The following is a 20419-nucleotide window of genomic DNA, read 5'->3' on the forward strand; positions in this document are numbered from 1 at the left end:
AACGGGTTGCTTTGTGAAATACATGTTGACAAATATTAGGCATTGTCATACACATAACATGCGAGTGTATTCGTCATTAGCTGAACTGTAAACTATAATAATTCATTGCAATATCGTGTATTTTATGAGTTATATATTTGTGTACACATGTCGCTTGTATCATTAGTATGATCATCTGAGAATGATTTGTGGTCAACTGCCTTTATTTAAAAAGTCTCTGTGGTTATCTTTATTATGCATGTTACGTTAGATTTATATTAATACAGACATAGGTATATGATGTCCTTTTGAGGTTTGTCGGTAATCAGATTTACAAAAACTGATTGAATTATGGAGGCATCTTCAATAAGGCCATATTCCAAAATTTGCTGATGTAATTTTATTATCAAATTTCCTTTCACTCCTTCAGGTTTTTTCCTATGTTCACTGAATAGATCATGAGCCAGCAACACTTGTATGTAATCTGGTTTGAAGTTTTGAATTGCGTAATACTAAACAACACTGAGCTCTACTTAACTAACAAATGCCAGGAAGTGTTGACACACTCGTTGCATGATTCTGATGTAAGAAGTTATTTATTTTTGGATTTCTACGTTGCGGTAGAATCAATTATCTTTATATCTAATTATTGTAAAGATTAAAACGAAGGCGAAATATTCATGAGTGAGAAAATAAAAGATATTAGATGCAATGGATGTTGTAATACTTCGGAGAAAAAAACAAACAACCAATAAACTCTTTCCTGCTTGGTTTATTTTTGCGGTGAGGTGCCTTGTTGGCAAGGTCTAATTTTACAGAAATACCTATTGCTGTTGTCTCAACTGAATGTCAGATAGTTTTGATGAGCTGTTTCAAACCAATGAATTATTGCAAATTAAAGCAACTCGTGTTCTCCACACTCTGCGATGCTATTTCATGGCTATTGTCATATCATAAAAGTAATGATGTTTCTGGACGGGGGATGACGTGGAAAAAGAAATAAAAAAGGCAGTAATGTGAATCTCCTCACTATTGCCCAGCCATCACTCAATGTCATATCCTGATATATTTGTTGTGCTTTGCAACTGAACCACTGTATAGACAATATGTTCCCCGACGCTATACGTTATTTCTAGATGATGAAAATGTGCAGAAAGACAAAGTCGTGGTTTCAATTCAATATAAAACTATTGGAATTGCAAATGCATACAGAAACGGAAGTTATCCAAACGCCACTAAATACCACTACCACATCGCAATCACCACAACAAAGGCATGTGAAAAAGAATAAACAGCAGTATCGTTTATACCAGTTCAAATAACTTTGAAAGTGATCACTGCCCTAGTCCATGCTACATCGACAGGTTTCTTCATCCAACAATATCAATATATTTCAGAAATCCGAAACCACCACATGACGACCATTTTTGGACACTGGGGTTAAGATAGTGACCACTGTCAGAGTATTGGCCTATATATCTAATTTGATGGTAATCGAGCAATATCTAAATTCCGACCAATCAGAGGCCAGAAAATGACAACTGTTTCGTTTGAATGCTAAATCAAAGTTACACAGGTAATTGCTGTCCCACGATACACCACAGTTATATCTGTTACACTATACCATACAAACTTTCCAGATTTCATTGACATTGCAATATTCAGATTTTGACTGATCAGAAGCATGCGTTTTTCGTGACTACTTTGTATGAAAAATGTCTTTTTCTAAAAATGAGCTCTGTCACGTTATCATTCCTTCTGACTAGTTTCATCATTATGTTTCATCACACACAACACATGTTTTTGTATATATTATGTCGGCTACTTTAGGGCGCCGACAGTCATCTTAGAAGTTGGACATTGGACAAAAGTAGATACAAAACTAAATATCTAAATGATTACACATGAAAATGTAAAGTATGATGAGAATCCCCTGGGTGGCAGAGTAAGAAGTATATCCAACTTCGTTTGCTTACTTAAAAAGGAGGCAACAACTCTAAAATAGTATATTTTTTTCAGTATTAAAGGCATTAAAACCATAATAATCCAAAACATGTCTTTATAACGCCCATACTATTTGTAAATCATGTCAAGATTTTGCCTAATAGGTTTACAATCAATTAAGAATCCATTCATCCAGGAAAGCTTCCTTTGGTATGTCTTGAAGCAGCCTATATGCGTTGATGTGTATCTGAATTGCTTACTGGAGAAGGAATAGTTAACAAGTCTACATGGTGTTGATTTGTTCCCTGGGTACAACGATCTCACGCATGAGTATCGATTCTGTTCACTGTACCGTGGTGACAACTCACATAGATTATATTCTGATGCTGACATAGCGCGAACATCTTTACATATTATATACCTTCTTATTATTCTTTGTTATTATTCACATTGTTTTTAAATCATACATTGTGGAGCAGATATCGATTTAGCTGACTCAGCTGTTAATTTTGATACCGTCAACCAACCCAGAGTTTCTAGAAATGTTTCATTCTCTTCTAAGTGACAATTCGAAGTTATGTTTGGTCTCAAGTGTATAGTTTTACGCCTGTGAGCGGATTCAGAGATATGAAATTGGCAGTTTCCAAGAAACATCATGTCTTTCCACATGAACATGTCAAGATCGTGTGAATAAGTCAGTTTTAGGTTATCGTCGCTTGTATTAACGTTAAAAAGATATCCATACATAACAGGCTGTTGAGTAAGGATGTTTGTAATGTTGTTATATATGCGGACGCATTGTCTAAGTTTCCCTTTGTACGTCTGCTTCCTCTGGTGTTTGTATGGTACTATTTTTCAGTTTTGTATCGTTTCTGATACCTTGAGTTTTGTGTTTATGTTATTTCTAGTTAGTATTTGGCACTTTTGGCGAAATTAGTGTTTTCATTTTGACTTTATGTGCTAAGGTGCGTCGATGATGTGCTTGTATTTATTCATTTGTGTTAGCTCTGTGACTTTTGCGTTTGTGTATGTCAACGCTTTGGGTTGTGCTTTCGATATTAAAATTGTGACCTATTGTGTCCTGGCGTATTATCGTTTTTACCTGATGAAATCTTATATAATAAGGATATCGTGCTCCCTTCTCTCCCACGATTAGTCAAAGTTGACTATGATTATAAGCTAGTTAAACGCTAATACGTCTTGTTATATATCATGTACATCATTGAAATATCGAATTGTGAATATTGGATATAAAGATAACTTGAAGTCATATGTCTATCAGTTTGTAGAACACATCATTTACAATTCAATTTTATTTTTTTTACAAGAAAATTACATTACTTCTGCAACAGGGACGAACCATTGAACTGCGATACTAGTATCCGGTATACAGAACGAAGATCGAATTCTGCACAGTGATTTGATTAAGCCACGAGACACTCGAAAGACTAACCTTTGACCTTTAATATCCTTACGTTACTTGACATTAATATGACTTACCATTGAAATGGGTGACACAACCTCGCGTGGTTGCCTTGAACGGGAACGATGCGACTGCCATCCCGAAAGGTCAGAGGATAAACAATTTATATTCCAGACAAATCGTACATCGTTAGTTAACGGGCCTCGTGACAAATCAGTGCGATTGAGTTATAGCAGTATAGAATGTATTTACCTTTCTCTGTATTTTTGTACCCATGTCAACCTTTTCTAAACGAAGCTTAGTACACTATACCTATAAAAATTGACTTATATCGTAATATATATTTCAAGAAAAAAATCCAATGATACAGAAAACAAATGCCATATCAGTATACGAAACAGAAGAGAAATAATACTTATCCTTAAGATTAAAACTGATGCATGATCGTAACAGATATTTTGGCACATTAGAGAATTGTGCAAATTTGATACTGAAACGTCAAAGGTAATTAAACCTAACACAATTTAAAAGGATAACATTAGTCACTAAAAAATTAGATAATGTATAGTGTGATCAAAACAAACATATTATATGATACTAGTGTAATGCAAATGTGGTACATGTTTTCTCGCATCAACAACTATCAATTTAGTAAGAAGAACCTGTCAATGTATATTTGTTTACAAAACATACACAGTTTAATAGCACTATTAAACGGTGGTTCGATGCAAGGACAAATTAATAATTCAAATGTATAATATAGATATTTTGTCCTTCTATGACTCGTCAGCGATGTTAGGGATTGAAAGTTGTCCAAAATGAGTGTTAAAGATATAGATGGAGAGGTACATGTGAAAGAAAACGGAACTTTTTGGAATTCCTCGTGGTAATAGTGTTTAAATGCCTTAGCAGCAGTTTCCATCTTCTTTATCAAATAAAACGCTCTACTTCCTCTTATCATGTCATAATAAATTTCAGATACGCCTCGAAAGCAGTGTTGTGTTTACAGCTTGTGTTTTTCCCCAAAGAATGGTTGAACGATACAGACCAAGTTGAAGAATCTATGTGTTTTTGTCGCTTAATAATTGCTCAATGTATTGCAGTACAATGCATTGGGACCTCTCTAATTATAGAATAATGTACAGACAAATAACATGTCATTTGTACACGAAAGTTCCTCCCACCGGGTAAACCAACGCAGACAGGCAAATTATAGTCTACTCTAAAACAGACCCTAACATGTGACTTCCACAGAAATGTCATTTGTTTCCACAGTATTTATTGTTGAATTGTTGACTTTTTCCTTCGCGATGAAACATCCAATGATCATCCACTATGAAGGAGATGGCCACGGTTGCTTTCCGACTAAGGTTATGTCCTTGACACGCGAATATGCGGTTTGTGAAGCAAACTGGTCCAATTTAGCTGTCGATAGTCGTTTAAGATGTGCAATGCGTGAAGAAAATCGATTTTAATTGACGTAAGCTGTTGGCTGTTTGTTTGAATGACATAATGATATCCTAAATTGATGATGATGATGATGATGATGATGATGATGATGATGATGATGATGATGATGATGATGATGATGGTGACGACGACAAGACACACTTATGAAAGCATGTACGTTTTGACTTATAACTTTATTACCTAAAACTACTTGATTATTAGGTGCAATGGTTGCAACCAATCAAAACTGAAAGCATACACACTTCCGCTTATCTTCGTGTCATAGTTGCGTACATGTCTATCGACACAACATTCTCTGCTGGCAACAAGAAATGTTTAATGTCTTGATTTTTTCAACAGTCCATATTTGAACATTTGTTAAATGACTTTCAGACAAGATTTCAAAAAATCTACAAGACCTCAACAAAGTCACGCAGTCACTTCTGTAAGAACGTATCAATATTTAACTAAAAGATTGTATAAAAGACACACAAATGAAGTGCGCCATTTAATAAATTAGTTACAGTAGAGTCAAACAATGAATTAAACGGCACCATGGAGCTCTTCAATGATGCTAAGTGTCTGCATTTTGAAGCCTCGGAGGCGACGTGGGAAAATCCGAATTGATCGACAAAAATTTCATAATGTAGACTGGGAGGTGCATTAAATAAATTTTCGTTTTCATATATCAGATAACTTAAAAACAGCGTCAAGTACACGTGTAAATTCTGAACCGTGCCTTTCTTCGAATAGATTAAAACGTGTCTATTACATAAAACTAGGTCAAATATGAAAAAAAAGAAAGATTTACACGGATACGGTGAAAAAAGCTCATGGAAAATAAGACCAGGTGTAGCGGAAGAGTAAGCATCCTCTGCTTCATTGACAACTCTCGCCATGTAAATCTTAGTCAATCCAAGTAAGTAATGTCACGTCCTCAAATGAGAACAAGGTATACAACAATGGAACCTACAAAGTAACGAGCATCAATAACGTATACCTTCATACCGTACAAAGAAATAGAATATTTCTCAGTGAGATCCATATGACAACTATAATTTTCATCAACCTGTATCTTTTGGAACCCAGGGTTCGTTCATCAGTTTTTTTTTTTTTTTTTTTTTGCACGAAAATCACGATATTGGGAAGAGGCCATCTAATATAGGGGATGCAAACATCATAGGTTAGTGGTTAGAATATTCAGGGATATAACTGTTTGATGCTGATGTTAATGTGTAACGCGTTTTGTTGATTCTGTGGGGGAAATGTGATAGGGAAAAATTCATAGTTCAATGGCTGCTATTTTCAGAGTATGTTTACATTGTAATGACGAATGACACAGAGTTCCGTGGTAGATACAGATAACTGATGTACCGATTTACAGATTTAATTACTTTGCAAATTTCACCACCTGACTATTGATTCGGTAAATCCCATGTCGCATTCCTTAACGGTTATAAGGGAGATGAAGTTTTACACGAGAAAGGATGGCCAGTCAGTGTAGAGGGCTGGACACGCACATATCTCTAGAAATCCTCGATAAATCGTGACAGCATAGCTTAACCCCATCATTACGCTAATTTCACTTCAGGCAAATAAATTCCACTTACTTTGAGTTCATCCAGGAAATCCATTTGAGGTTTCTGTTACACATAGGTTATCGACGTTGCATCTAAACATCACTGATGCATTACATCACAGTGAACATGTTTAATGCACATGCATACATGACAAACTCGTCTCACATAATCCTGTTTACAAATTGTGTTTACGGTTCACGCCTGACATTAACTTTAATAATGTACTAATGTATTCATACATTTCATATATTCCTATTCAATGAATGCATATTGATTATTCAGTTTGCTTAGCAAAAATATGATTAGTTAATAGGTACTTTGGCTATTTAGAAGGATCATCTGATACATGTAAATGTAAATCGTGGTGAAAATTTAAAACGTATATTTCTTGTTAGATGAAAGAAAGTCCATTCCATCTTGGATATTACCAGTCTACATATGTCCATCACTTTATGTCGTTATGTCTGGAATAGCGAATTAACGATATCAAAAACGACTTTAGTACAAATACAGCAAACGAAATATGGAATGTCAATGATATCCTAACTCAGACACAATTTCCTGGAAATTAGGGCAAAATATAAACAACAGTAAGATTTGAATGGCGACTCCAGAAAATGTACGTTGAGAGTAAGTGTTGTAGGGGGTAACAGAAAATAAGCAAACAAACAAGAACAAATAAAATAAAAAAAGAAAAGAAATGTGATTAAAGAATAGACACCTTTAACTGTAGCGTATAGTTCTGTACGTGGATTTGCAAGGTTCAAATAAAAACAAACATTAACTTAACTATAATGAGTGACAAAGCGTACTACTGCACACGTCAATCTCTTTAAGAAAATAACAATGAAGCAATATCTTACATAGGAAAACGTACATTATTGTCGATATACTAACCTGGAGGCAATAACTATGAAAAAAATCGTTTTCGTCATGTAGTCTCTTAAAGCTTCTAATCATAATGCGTTGTCTTACATAATGACAGCAATTAATGATACATCAATTCGTCATCTGTAGTTGCATCAACATAACAAAGTTTTAAAACATGCAAAAAGGTCTGTTTGTTTGGCTTTTTCAGGCTTCAAAACGCAAGAGTTAAAACTGTAATTGATCCTATGTGGTATCAGCCGATTGAATCCATTTAACAAACCCAACAAACATCGTTAAATATAAATATTTCATTTCTCCGTACCATTCAAAACCGTTTAGTAATTCTACGTGCAACACAAAACTGATTGTGAATTACAATCAAATTAAATCGTTTCAATAAAGACTTTCAGCTGTAAAAGTACCCGTTACCCATAACGACGCCGTGTGAGATAGATCGATAAAACATTTATGCATCTATAAATGTAAACGGCGCTTTCTTCACACAAATCCCATGCCATTTGTGTCTTTTTGGTACTTTCCCTTCATGTATTGTAAAAACAATTAATTACCATATTTGGCGATATAGCTATTCGGCTTGTAGGAATACGTCATACCCCGGATGTCTCATAAAACTGACGTAATCCACTTTATTCTATACATTTTATGTAAAGGAACTTTTTGCACTTAAGCACTTTTATATGGAATATATCGAAGTCTAGGACATTTCCTCTGTCGTTGTTTATTTAACAGGTGTAATGAAAATGAAAATAATTTTTACTAGTCCATAGAATCTTACAATAAAAACATAATAGTAAATAAATGACGATATTTCGGTTTTATGACCTGGTTTCAATAGATTTTTATAATCCCTTTGTAGGAACATTATCGTAACGTACCAATGTCGCAAAACACCTATTTCACAGACCCATCATCTTAAGCCTTACTCCTCATCTTTGGTTAACTTTCTCACAGGCAAGTTACCTTAAATACTCTAAACTGGAAGGGAAACACGAACCGAATCATATGACATTTTGAGCAAGTTGTCTAGGAGTTTCATTGTTTGCTCTTCGCTCGCCAAGGCTAAAAAAAAAAAAAAAAAAATCCCAATTTCCGTCACATGATATCTTATATGAAATGCAACTCATTAAAGACAATAATTGCGCGATCAATCACCCACTGAAGCGCAAAATAAGCTCTAGTCTTTTTCCTGAAGTACTGATATACTTTACCAATATTTAAGTTTCCTTTTTGTTGATGTTTTCATCAATGGAAGATGACAAACTCTCTTCGCTTGGCATCAAATTGAGCTGGAACATTTTAACTAAACATACATTATAGAATAGTTACGTATGCAAATAGACGATCTTACCGATTTTACATACGCTTTACATGTAGAATCAACTCCTTTATTGTATGTAGTAAACCACTTATCAACATGTGGTTACGTGTATTCGTATCCCAACAATTTGTGCAGTTCTGTGACAGCACGTTAAAATACACATCACAGTGGCATGTTTGACCTTGAGACTTTTTTTCTGTCTGACGATACCAGTTATGATGTACGTCTACACTTTTGCTCAAATGTAGAAGACTGTAGATATATCGGCACATTTTCTGCAAATGTCTCTCTGTACGACATTGTCACATTATGGTAATGTCGTGAAACGAAAGTAAAAAGTCGACTTTCTCATCAGCATGGTGGTATTGACAGAAACAAATTTAATGCTATACTCTTGGTAAACACCACAATAGTATTTTTCATATTATCCGTGTTTATAATAGTCATATTATAAAAACCAAACACTAAGTCATTAACGTGGCATTTTTATAACCAATAAAAGTTACATAGACACATTCTTGACAATAGCGTATACACAACGGCATATGTTCTTTTCTTTATGTAATCTTTTGAAATAGATTTCTGTTAGCACTATATCCACTGTTCTCGATGGTAAACAATGAGTGTGAATGTTGATACAATTCCATCTACAAATGTTTTTCTTTCCAATAACGTCTAGCTAATAGATGTATCTGGTAGTATTACGCGTTACCATTGTCGTTGATTGGTCTAGCATCTTGATTTGTCACAGTTTGCCATCATGTTTTGCCATTCCGGTGTAAGCTTGGGGCAAAGTCGAAACGTCACTAATGGGTCTGGAATTCTGAATAGCTAAAGTTAAAGTCAAGTCAATTTGACAATACTGCATGTACAAATAAAGTCTGTCTGACTAGTGAAGTACAAAGCTAAACAGTTCATTTGCAGTCAAAACAATAAGCATTGTACTTGTACAGTTTATTTACAAATGTATAAATCATCAAGTGTTTCAATTGTGTCTGAACTATCAGTTTGACTGTTTAAATGTAGCTCTTAAGATGTAATAGTCCTCACTATACTTTGCTGGTCAGCTAATTTTACATTTTGATTTTGGAAGATTTTTCATTAACAATTGCTGCTTGAAAACATCCGAGGGATTTAAAGGTCGTTATATAATGAGTCAATATGACTATAAAGAACTGCAGTCCGAAGTATACCCCTTCGCTTCCTCTTCAGAATATTTATTCTGAAAATGTCAATAATCTTCCTAATCACTTAACGGTATGCGTTGCCTTGCCCCATAATATTGCAGCTCATATCCCATGAAATGAAGTACAGACAAAAACAAGTGCAATTAGGGGACAGATTCTGATCAGACTGCTTTATTAGGCATGAAAAGAGGTAAAAAAAACAATTTTACACGTTTTACTCGTGCATTACACATATGACATCACTGTTATTTTTATGACATGAAAGCTACACATGGTGACGCTTAATTCGGTCCAGACAAAACCCGCACAATAACAGGAATAGACAGTAAACGATTATGTTTTTGGCATTTTTAAATGAAACGGAAAATGGACTGTCTCGAAAAGATCATACAGAAAATTTAAAACACTGAAATCACGCTCACCTCTATAAATGAATATTCCAATGATTCTACGCAAACTTGTTAAAAGGAAAAGATTAGATAAAACACATTATGTAAGAGAACAATAATTCACATTTATAAACTGGTGGTGTGGATATACATCTTAATGAAATTTCCATAAAAAGATCCATGAACAAGACGTACTTAATCAACACTGTTAGCGAAATTTCGTCAGGTTGGGTAAATTTGAAAAGTAACTGGCTTGTATTAATAGAAGTGTATCAGACAAGAATTGAAGTTTATTGTTTTTCAGTGACACGGTACTTTAGACTTGATTTGAATTAAACGGTACGAACTCCTTGGTTTAAAGATGTACCTTTTCCTGAAAGGTGTAGCAAAAACAGGTAGGAACTAACAGATAACGTAATCTTTTCTAATTCCTGTTTTATAAAAGTTACTATCACAGAGCATTAATCATGGTATAACGCGTTAGCACCTGTATGATTTCTGCGTTGCAAGAGAAGGAAATTTACAGGACTGTTTTTTACGTTACGCTTCGATCCTTGGCGATAACAAAATACTGCTAAACGGAGAACGAACTACTGGTTCTCGCATGTTTTAACAGAGGTACATGTATTCTGCACATGACTGACTAAATCGATATACAATGTTTTTGATAGGTAGAATTTATCAATACGTCTGAATAATATATATGTACAGTAAAGGTCAAATTGTTAAATTTTGAATTATTTCTCTTACATCTTAACGATCTATGTTCCTTATCGATTTTAATATCACTCTTAATCTTCTGTACCCGTATATCCTTATTACATTTTAAAGAACGCCGATATTTAGTTGCTTGGCCACATGTGTTCTACGTTTGATTGGTATTGCAATGGTTCTGATAAAACATATCAGACTCTTATGATAGTAAAGGAAACCGTACATGTCTATACCTTGGAAAATTGCCAAGGTACATGTTCATATCCCCTTCAATATAACGAGGCGACACAATTTCTCAATTGAAAATGCACTAATTTCTCATGTTAAGTCGTACAATGTTGTCTTTTAGTCAATTATTTTTAAAGGTCAGCGATTTTATGAGGAGATTATTAGTTTTAAATTAAATTGTAAAAGTTTTGTTTGTCTGTAATGAGAAATTTTCGTTTGGAATATCGATCTTGTTCAAAGTAACGTGCATATGTAATTAAAAAAGGAAAGTCGTTCTTTCCTTGTTGGAAGCTCCGATGGTTCCACATGTCATTGGCGACCTTGAATCTCTGGAATGCCCAGAAATTTCATGAGTTTCGCGTTTGGACTTCCTGGAACTTTCAACTAACAGTCGTTACCATTCAGTTCTTATCGCTTGCTGTTGAATCTACATTGCAGAGAGTATTTTACACAATTTCGTCAATGCAAATAATAGACTGTGGTGGTTTCACTGAGATACGTTATCATCTACTCTCTTCTACCATCAGTGTGTTTCTAGACATTCTGGATTAATGCTATATCGGTTGGTATGATGTGAAAAAACAACCTGAAAATACAAACAATGTAAAAAAAATATTCAAATAACAAATTAGAGAAAGATGATATCGGCAACAGTGGAAATACCCGGTCGATTTTTTCCCTATTGCTTGATATAAGCAACATTTTTTAAAGACATGGTGTTAACATGTTACATATGATTCAATATTCAAAGGCGTGTTCCCAATATCACTATTTGCGTGAACGATATCGACAACTGAGAGATAATATAACACTCTACAACACAGGAGTATGAAATCATGGACGAATATGAACCCGCTTTATTCTTGTTGGTCAATATGATTTCATTTGTATAAAATGATGCTAGAAGTGTTCGATGTTCGTTATTATGCTTGGTAGTTTCGATTTAATACGGTTTACATAGTGGTTGTCGTTGATGAAGCAAACGATATTACCCGTCCGGAATACCTTATATATATATTCAAGGAGCCTCGTGTAAATCTATCTTCTAAGTTTGTATTGATTCAAACAGCATAACCAAAGCCTCCAATGTAATTATCAACATAATATTATTCAGCTTTTTCTTATTATTTACTTTGCGTATACGAATTACTGAATATATTTTCTGTAAGATAAATCCTCTTTCTCTATGGGCTTTTCGTGAAGACTGACGGTGCAGGAAGAGGATGATAAACTAATTTGCTTTAAAATGTTATTCGTAAAACAATGATTATTTCAGTAAAATCACTGGAAACGGAAATTGAATCAATACTTTACATTTCTTGATAAACGTTCATCTTTGTTATTCCTGTTCTGTTTTCAGGGTAGTTATTGGATATTACGGTGATTAAGCAAACCAGGGTTCGATTCCCCTAGGAAATGTGGCATGGGGTCTCCTGTCAGACAACATGTTTTTTGCCGGTAATTCAATTTCCGTCCTCAAATAAAGTCGTAACGCGGTATTATTAGGGACAATCCGATCGACTGATTAATGAAATATGTACAGCCTCAACCTACCTTAATTCATTGTCCTACAAACATTTAGAATATAGCAAAAATCAATGGTGATTTCATAGCAGAAAATACGCAATCATTCAATTTTAGAAAAGAATTCGAAATTGAGTTCTAGGTGGGAAAAAAGCTATATGATGTAGCGTAATCCAGTGTTTGACTCTACTATATCTGATGTAACTATGTATGAAAAGGTGCCACTCATTTGTGTCTTTTAACTCTTTTGTACTCGAGATTACAGGTGATAGACGCTGCTGGTAGAATATTAGTCGATATACTCTAGTTTCTGATTAGTCAATACATGTCACGTGATAAAAAAATCTTTATTCCATTTGCACTAGTTCTGCATTAATTCAAATTTCCATATGTCGCTCCAATATCGTTTTAGTGACATCATCATGTCACCCTTTCATGAAACTCCCCTTCGGAGATGCCTTCCATTATGTTTACAAATGAACAGTTGACATCAACAATGTGTGTCAGCAGACGCTATCATCTGCCCAGTAGAAAATTGTAAAAGACGATAATTAATATTTTAATTACTTTTCATTTTTTCCGTTGTAATTAACATTATTTTTCAATTTCTTGCGAACGACGACACAGGTTTAGGTGTGTAAAAGATGACTAATTTTCAACAGGCGATCTGCTGCGTTTGCTGAGACGTTGAGCATGGTATTTCTAATTTGGAAGGCAGGCGTCTTCAATGAAGCAGAAGATGCTTATTTATAGTTATTCAAACACTATTACTTCTGACTTCATGTAGATTTTCGTCATTCCGTCTCGATAGTAAGTTATACACTGATAACAAAAATATTTTGAAATCAAGTGAAGCAACCATCAGGATACAGTCATATCAATATACAGCATTGTGCAGTCTGTTGAGCAATGCTGTTCCAAAACGAAAAAAAAATATGTACATGTTGAAAACATTTAAAATAAGGTCTTTAAGCAAGTAGCAAAAGTTCACACCTGCAAAATCAATCGTTTTACTGGAACATCAGACAAGACAAGTGGATAATAAGCTATTTTCAAATGGAATTACCAGTTTGTCAGGTGACTAGATTTATCATGGTATACTACAGGCTTGTATTCTGCAGATATCTCCATACTATCACCATCACATATCTCACATCGAGGTTAGAAAAAGGATTTTCAAAGTGTTTGTGTTTAATTTCAAATGTCATGATTTATTTGCGTTTTTGTTTGAAACCATTGTTAATGGTCTTGTGAGACGGTAATGGAAGCAGAGGAATCACTCAATTTCCTGGTCTCGTGTTTTAACATTCCCTTTGGAGATGGTTAATCAATGATCCCCTTCTCTTTAAGGTGTTTGTGTTTTCACAGACCACAGATATATTGGCATTTCTGATTTATAGCACCACCTACTTTCAACACCCTGACAGTTAAATCGAGAACTTTACAGTTCTGACTTGCTTGTTGTGACATTTATAACAAATTTCCTTGCAACCAATACTCAAATAAAATGTGCCCTTTTAACTTCTTCTAACAGTTCATCAAAACGTTTGAACAGAAAAAAAAAGAATTTGAACTTTTGCAAATAATCTATGGCCAATTTAGAGATTGAAATATATATATATGTATACACACATATATATATGTGTGTGTGTGTGTGGGAGAGAGAGAGAGAGAGAGAGAGAGTGAGAGAGTGTGTGTGTGTGTGTGTGTGTGTGTGTGTGTGTGTGTGTGTGTGTGTGTGTGTGTGTGTGTGTGTGTGTGTGTGTGTGTGTGTGTGTGTGTGTGTGTGTGTGTGAGTGTGTGTGTGTGTGTGTGTGTGTGGAAATCAGGATAATTCATTACAATTGTATAATCGTTCATTTAATGTTTCAAGACATTTCCAGCGAATTCGTTATCATTATAGATCATACGACGATGGTTACAATGTGTCATCCTGGTTGTGTATTATGACGATATCAGTCGTCGGTCTTACAACAATCAAGGTAGCATCACATAATTTTATGTTTGCAGCACTAACATCTAAAATTTCAAAGTAATGCAACTATGTTTTCCGATCTTATCACGACATAGTCACAACGACACTTGAACGCAAATAATTATAATAAATCAAACAATTTCAACCGTATGTTATTCCCACGATGATGGAGTATAATGCTGAGTAGAAAATAAAAATGATATATGCTTTCCGCAAGATCCGACCAGGAAAAGTCACGTTTAAGCTTCCGATTGTCTTGACATTAATTTAGGATTGATGTAGGTAAGAACTGTCTTTATCGGTGAGATGTGAAATTTGTGACTGGTAGAGCTAGTAGTTTCGGCACAGGGACATTTTACTAATTTTGTGTCTGCTGTTTGACAGTATGAAATATTGTTGTACAATGCATGTGAAATAATTGCGCCTTCTATTCCAATAAAGACAGTGGCGTTTAATTTCCTCGGAGCATTCTTGGAATTTAGCACGACAAAACGTGTAAGGACTTGATTAAAACACATTCAGTTTGTCAGATACGACATTTTCATTAGAGAAATGTCATTTGAAGGCGCTTTTCCTTAAGGTAACTGACTTTATTTGTTCGACTGATGATTCGTAATAGTCTCTAATTCACACATTGAATATGTAATGGACCAGCCAAATCATGTTCACACACGTGTCTGCAATGATTGCAATCCAAGTAACAAGGTAAGGCATGTCATAAAACGACTTTTAAGAATGCTGATTGCTTCCAGCATTTTTTTCATTTAGGACTGTGGTTAACAAAGATAATTAATTTGTCATGGCTACAGTCGAGTCATTGTACTTGGGTTATGAAAACCCATTTACCCTAAACTATGTACAAGCCATAGGTTTGACTCGTGACGTAGATATTCAGACAAATGACCCAGTTTTATTTTTCTGCCAATGATGACATATTAAGATTTTCTGAGAATTTTAAGCAATTCACTATTTAAAAAAAAACAATTGCTATTTTAAACTTTTGTCGCTGAATAGCATTTTCAATAAATAAGAACCAGTAACAAACATGCGAGGCTCCAATTAAGTGTTTATGACGTAACGTTTAAACCTGTATGATATACTGTATCCAATGCTGGCGATGGATTTCACCTAGGCGTTCTTCTTAATATCAATACACCAGTCACCGGAAAGAAAGACTTTGAACAAAGTAACAAAACGTTGTACGTAGCACGGTATATATGGATGCCTTTCTTGTTGACTCATACCATAGCTCTCGGATACGTTGAATGTACCGTCGCACTCTCATTAATTAGCATTATTTTTATGTATTAACCACGAAATCGCACAATAAAGATCCACGATAAAGAAGTATTTGTTTGGAGTATTGGAGTAATGATATTAATGAATATCATTTGGAACTTCGATGGGGTCATTATGGTGTTGTATCACCATGCTAGTTTGCCGAAGGTCAATACTTTATTGCATCTTTGGTATGACACCATATTGAACCAAGATCAAAGATTTACGATTTTACTATATTACATAACTATGTTCCTGACCGTCCCTATTTTGCATTACCGACCATATTTTTTTGGCATTGAACACATAATGTTAGCGAACCATATTCATATGTCGGCATTCGGAAATGTTAAGTGTATTTTTACCAGAGAACGAAAGTAATGAATGACAGATCGAAGGAAAGATGGAACGGTTTTTGTTTTGAGAACAAAATGTTTCGAGACCCATAAAAATGCACTTGCGCAAATTGGCCACTGACACGCACTAATTATCAGCATTTCAACATCACCAATATATGGCGACATAAAAAGCTGAATAATATTTATGATAGGTAGCATGAAGTTTAGATATCTGAATGGTCCGGAAAGGAGAACATTTTCAGAATTTCTGAACACTGACAATCTGGAATATAAGTTTTGGATGGAAATAAAACTTTTCTGTACCGTAAATTTACAAATATTTAACTCAAGCAAATGTTAGACTTGTTCCTTTTTAAAATTTTAGAAGTCATAATGTGGGAGGTAGTTGATGAGCAAAACAATGTGTTTGCCATCCTCCACCCCCCAATCCACCTTCTACGCCACATACATACATTTTATATCATCGATTCTTTGTCGTCTGTATGGGAGGTTAGTGTATTAATCTTTCTAAGAAAACCAGTCTGTCCGGCTCGAACCGTTTTATAGACAATATCGTACCGCTTTGTAAACAAGCAACATAATTCAAATGCACTTCGTACGACAGCAAACGTTTTCAATATAAACGGATTAGTCTGTACGTGTCTGAACCCTCAGTTTCAAGAAAACGCCATGTTTACTGGCAGTAAACACAAAGACAGCCTATGTAGACATACACTGATGCATTCCTTGGCCTGTACTTATCAATCAGGTATTACAGTTTATGTTGGAGAAATATTTTACAAAGAAGAAAAGAAAGGAGCTGGAACGTGCATTTTTATTAGATTCTGTAAAAAGACACAGCGACAAAGCAATGTTTCTCCAATTATGTTATAACTTTAGTACGCGACAGAATCATCGAAATTCATTATCTCAACCCACTAGAGCAATATAAAGTACGGCCATGAACATGATTCTCTACATATTGTCCCCTTGGCGTGTTACTGGTTTTGCGTGGGGATTACTGAAACAAACCGTGTAACATGCAACGTAACACTTTAAAGTCTAGATTCTTATCGGCATCAGGCTGACAACGAAATCTTTGATGACACACCAACCTAGCTAATGACATACTGTCGTGACTGTAGCTAAGTCCACGCTTGCTTTCCTTTCTTGACGCATGCAAACGGCAGGACGGTAACGTTAGTGTTATGCAATGAATGGTTTTGGAAAAACGTACTTCAATCAAGTGTAATCATCATAGATATAAGGCACGGAATTCCGTCGTTTATTTGAGATTTAAAATAACTTTGAATGTTTTTCTTGATCGTTAATTGAGGTAGTTCTCATAAACTCTTTATCACACAAAAATTTTTGAATATCTGTATTGGATTTTGGATGCTGAGAAATCGACGATAGTAATCTTATAGGACAATGTCGTGACAAAGCAAATATGGATGGTGTTTTCATAGGCTGGGCAGAAAACGACAAAGGGTTTTGAGTTCTTCGTTAAATAATCCATGCCAATTCATAGTATTTACAGAAAAGTTTAAATCAATTAAATATTCATTTCCTGTTCTTTTCACAGGTACAAGAATGTCCTCGGAAATGTTCCTGTCCATCTAATCCTCCAGTCTGTAACGACGGTATCCAAACCATTCTTGACGGATGTGGATGTTGTTATATGTGCGCTCGACAACATGGTGATATGTGTAGTAAGAAGGACAGATGTGATGAACAACAAGGTCTTTACTGTGATAATGAAGGCATTTGTAGAGGTACGGGAAAGATTTATTTATATAGTTTGTATGTCCTGTTCATTAACCGGATGGACTAATCGGTGTTAGTCCATGAAAGTAGTATATGGTTTTGGGCATTCTTCGGTGAATTTCAAACAGAGAACAAAAATATGACATAACAAATGTTGATGAAATATAGGAAGAGAGTATAAAAACTAGTTATCGGGAGTTTGTATGTCCTCACAACACCTACAGTCATTTGAAGTCTGCGAAAGATAGGGCCACTTAATGGCGCTTTTAGAGTCATCACGCTTGAATGTTAAAATCAGGACTCAGAGGTATGGCTTCCCCTTCCGGCTATACTTATTAACGCGTTATCTGTCCGTTTCGCTTTTTGAAAACTAAACGTGGAGCAGAGAGAAGCAAGTACCTATTTTATAGACAAAGTTTATCTCGATTATGGGAGAGAACCCGCCTTGCTGGGGTAAAGCCTACATGTAGGACCAAAACCGAGGTATTGCTCAATGAGGTTTTGAGAAATAGAAAGTTCTTAATAATAGGAGGGATAGATACAGGTCCTTTATTGTATGCCGTTGTGTGTTTTTCAACTAACAGATATAAAGTAACAATGTAACGTGGCTTTGTCACTTTCAGTAGTCGAAAAAATAGTAATGTTTTTATCCGAACAGTATTTTATCTATGTAGGGACATACAATACACATAACTAACAGTTCAAAGTAAACAGATGCAAATTCGTTGTATAAGAATTAAGACATGAGTCATGTGTTTGTATACATTTCAACCAAGTTACTGCAGTATACTTCAACATTAAGCATTGCCGTTCTCATAAACATTTGGTATTTTATTACGAAAAGACGAATGATTCAATCTACGTGTAACAAACGTCCATATATAAGAAAAAATATACGGAGGACGAACTCATAAAAATGATTGAGTTTCTGGTTGATAACACCTGCGTCGAGTTCGGTGGTAGAATTTTCCATCAAACTATTGGTATACCTATGGAAACTAACTAGGCCCCTCTGTTGACTTGTCATTACAGGTCACAAAAACCTTACAGAATCCTTCAATTTTACTTTCAGATATATTGAAAACGTCTTGTCTTTAGTAACAAGAGATTTATTAGTCATCGCTTATACCCACCAGAATTGGAAATTAAGGAAACGATACTTATCTCGATCATTTCCTTCCTACACTCAGCTTTCCACCACGTGATGCGACAAGCGCAATGCTTTCATATTGTGAATATTTCATTTTTGGATAGGAACATTCCTGCATCCCTAACCTATGGTGTTTACATTTCGCATCGTAGTTGATTCTATATCAAATCGCCTGTTCCCATTATCACGATTTTCCAGAAGTATATCTACAACTGACGGACAAAGTAATAACAAAGGGTTTCAAAAGATACAAGTTACTGAAAATGATTGGGAAGTGTTACAGTCATCATATTGATCTTATTGAGGAAATAATATTTTCTTTGTGCTGTTGAAGCTGGATGTGTTTGATGCTCGTTAGTTTGCTGTTGGTTCCGTTGCCATATACCATATTCTGATTTGAGAACGTGACATAACGTACTTGGATTGGCCATGGCGACTGTTGTCGATGACGCAGAAGACGCTTACACTTCAGGAACATCTGGACTCATTATCCTAGTACTTTTTAAGATTATCCGTGTAAAGTGTTCTTTGGTTCACATTAGTTTTATTTAACTAGAGTTGGGATAATGAATATATTCACATGTTGTTTGTTTTTAAAACAAAGAGATCCTCCGTGAAATTCCGCCATGTAGGTTATAGCTTATATGTATAAAGCGAAGTTATCTGGCCCATACGCATTCAATAGTACAGTGACATTAAGGAACGCAGACACTATACTTCGAAGTGTGGAAAAAAAGGTACTCGAGCGAAAATATAAAACAGCTGGTGCCACTTTGTAAAGAACTGTTTTATTTCTATTTTGCAGCTTTGGAACCAAAGACATGTTTTGTAAATGGGCGGGAATACAAAGACGGCGAAAAATTCAAACCAGATTGTCGGCGATTATGCACATGCCAGAACGGCAAGTACGGCTGTGTTAACCTTTGCCCCCAGGAAGACTTCCGGCCCTCTACTGAGCACTGTCCAAACTCACGTCTTACCGAGGTTAGGGGTATGTGTTGTAAAGAATGGACATGCTACCAGGAGCAGACCATCAAATCACCTCGACATGCTGCATTGCAGAGCGCTAACCTAGTCCTACCAAACGACAAACAACGTATGTATCAACGTTCAATTGTCATGATGGCAACATAAAGTATATTGCTATATTAAGCATCGTGTAATGATCCCATTGATAAGTTTTCGTCACAGCAGGTATTTTCATATGCCGAACGAATTCACCCCTCAATTATTTCAATTGCAAATGCCATCCTTACATGGGAACAATAAATATTTCAGTGTAGTT

General features: G+C 35.2%; 1 protein-coding gene across 1 annotated transcript in view; it reads left to right on the forward strand.

Moving 5' to 3' along the window:
• Positions 1-20419, forward strand: part of LOC132546421 (CCN family member 5-like) — a 71519-nt gene that overhangs the window by 41455 nt on the left and 9645 nt on the right. Inside the window, exons 2-3 of the mRNA XM_060210134.1 lie at positions 17803-17992; positions 19940-20230. Of these exons, the coding sequence (XP_060066117.1) occupies positions 17803-17992; positions 19940-20230 (481 nt within the window). The remainder of the gene's footprint in view (positions 1-17802; positions 17993-19939; positions 20231-20419) is intronic.

Source organism: Ylistrum balloti, unplaced genomic scaffold (genome assembly GCF_031769215.1).
Source record: "Ylistrum balloti isolate Yb309-2 unplaced genomic scaffold, AGI_CSIRO_Ybal_v1 Utg369888, whole genome shotgun sequence".
Classification (NCBI taxonomy): Eukaryota; Metazoa; Mollusca; class Bivalvia; order Pectinida; family Pectinidae; genus Ylistrum; species Ylistrum balloti.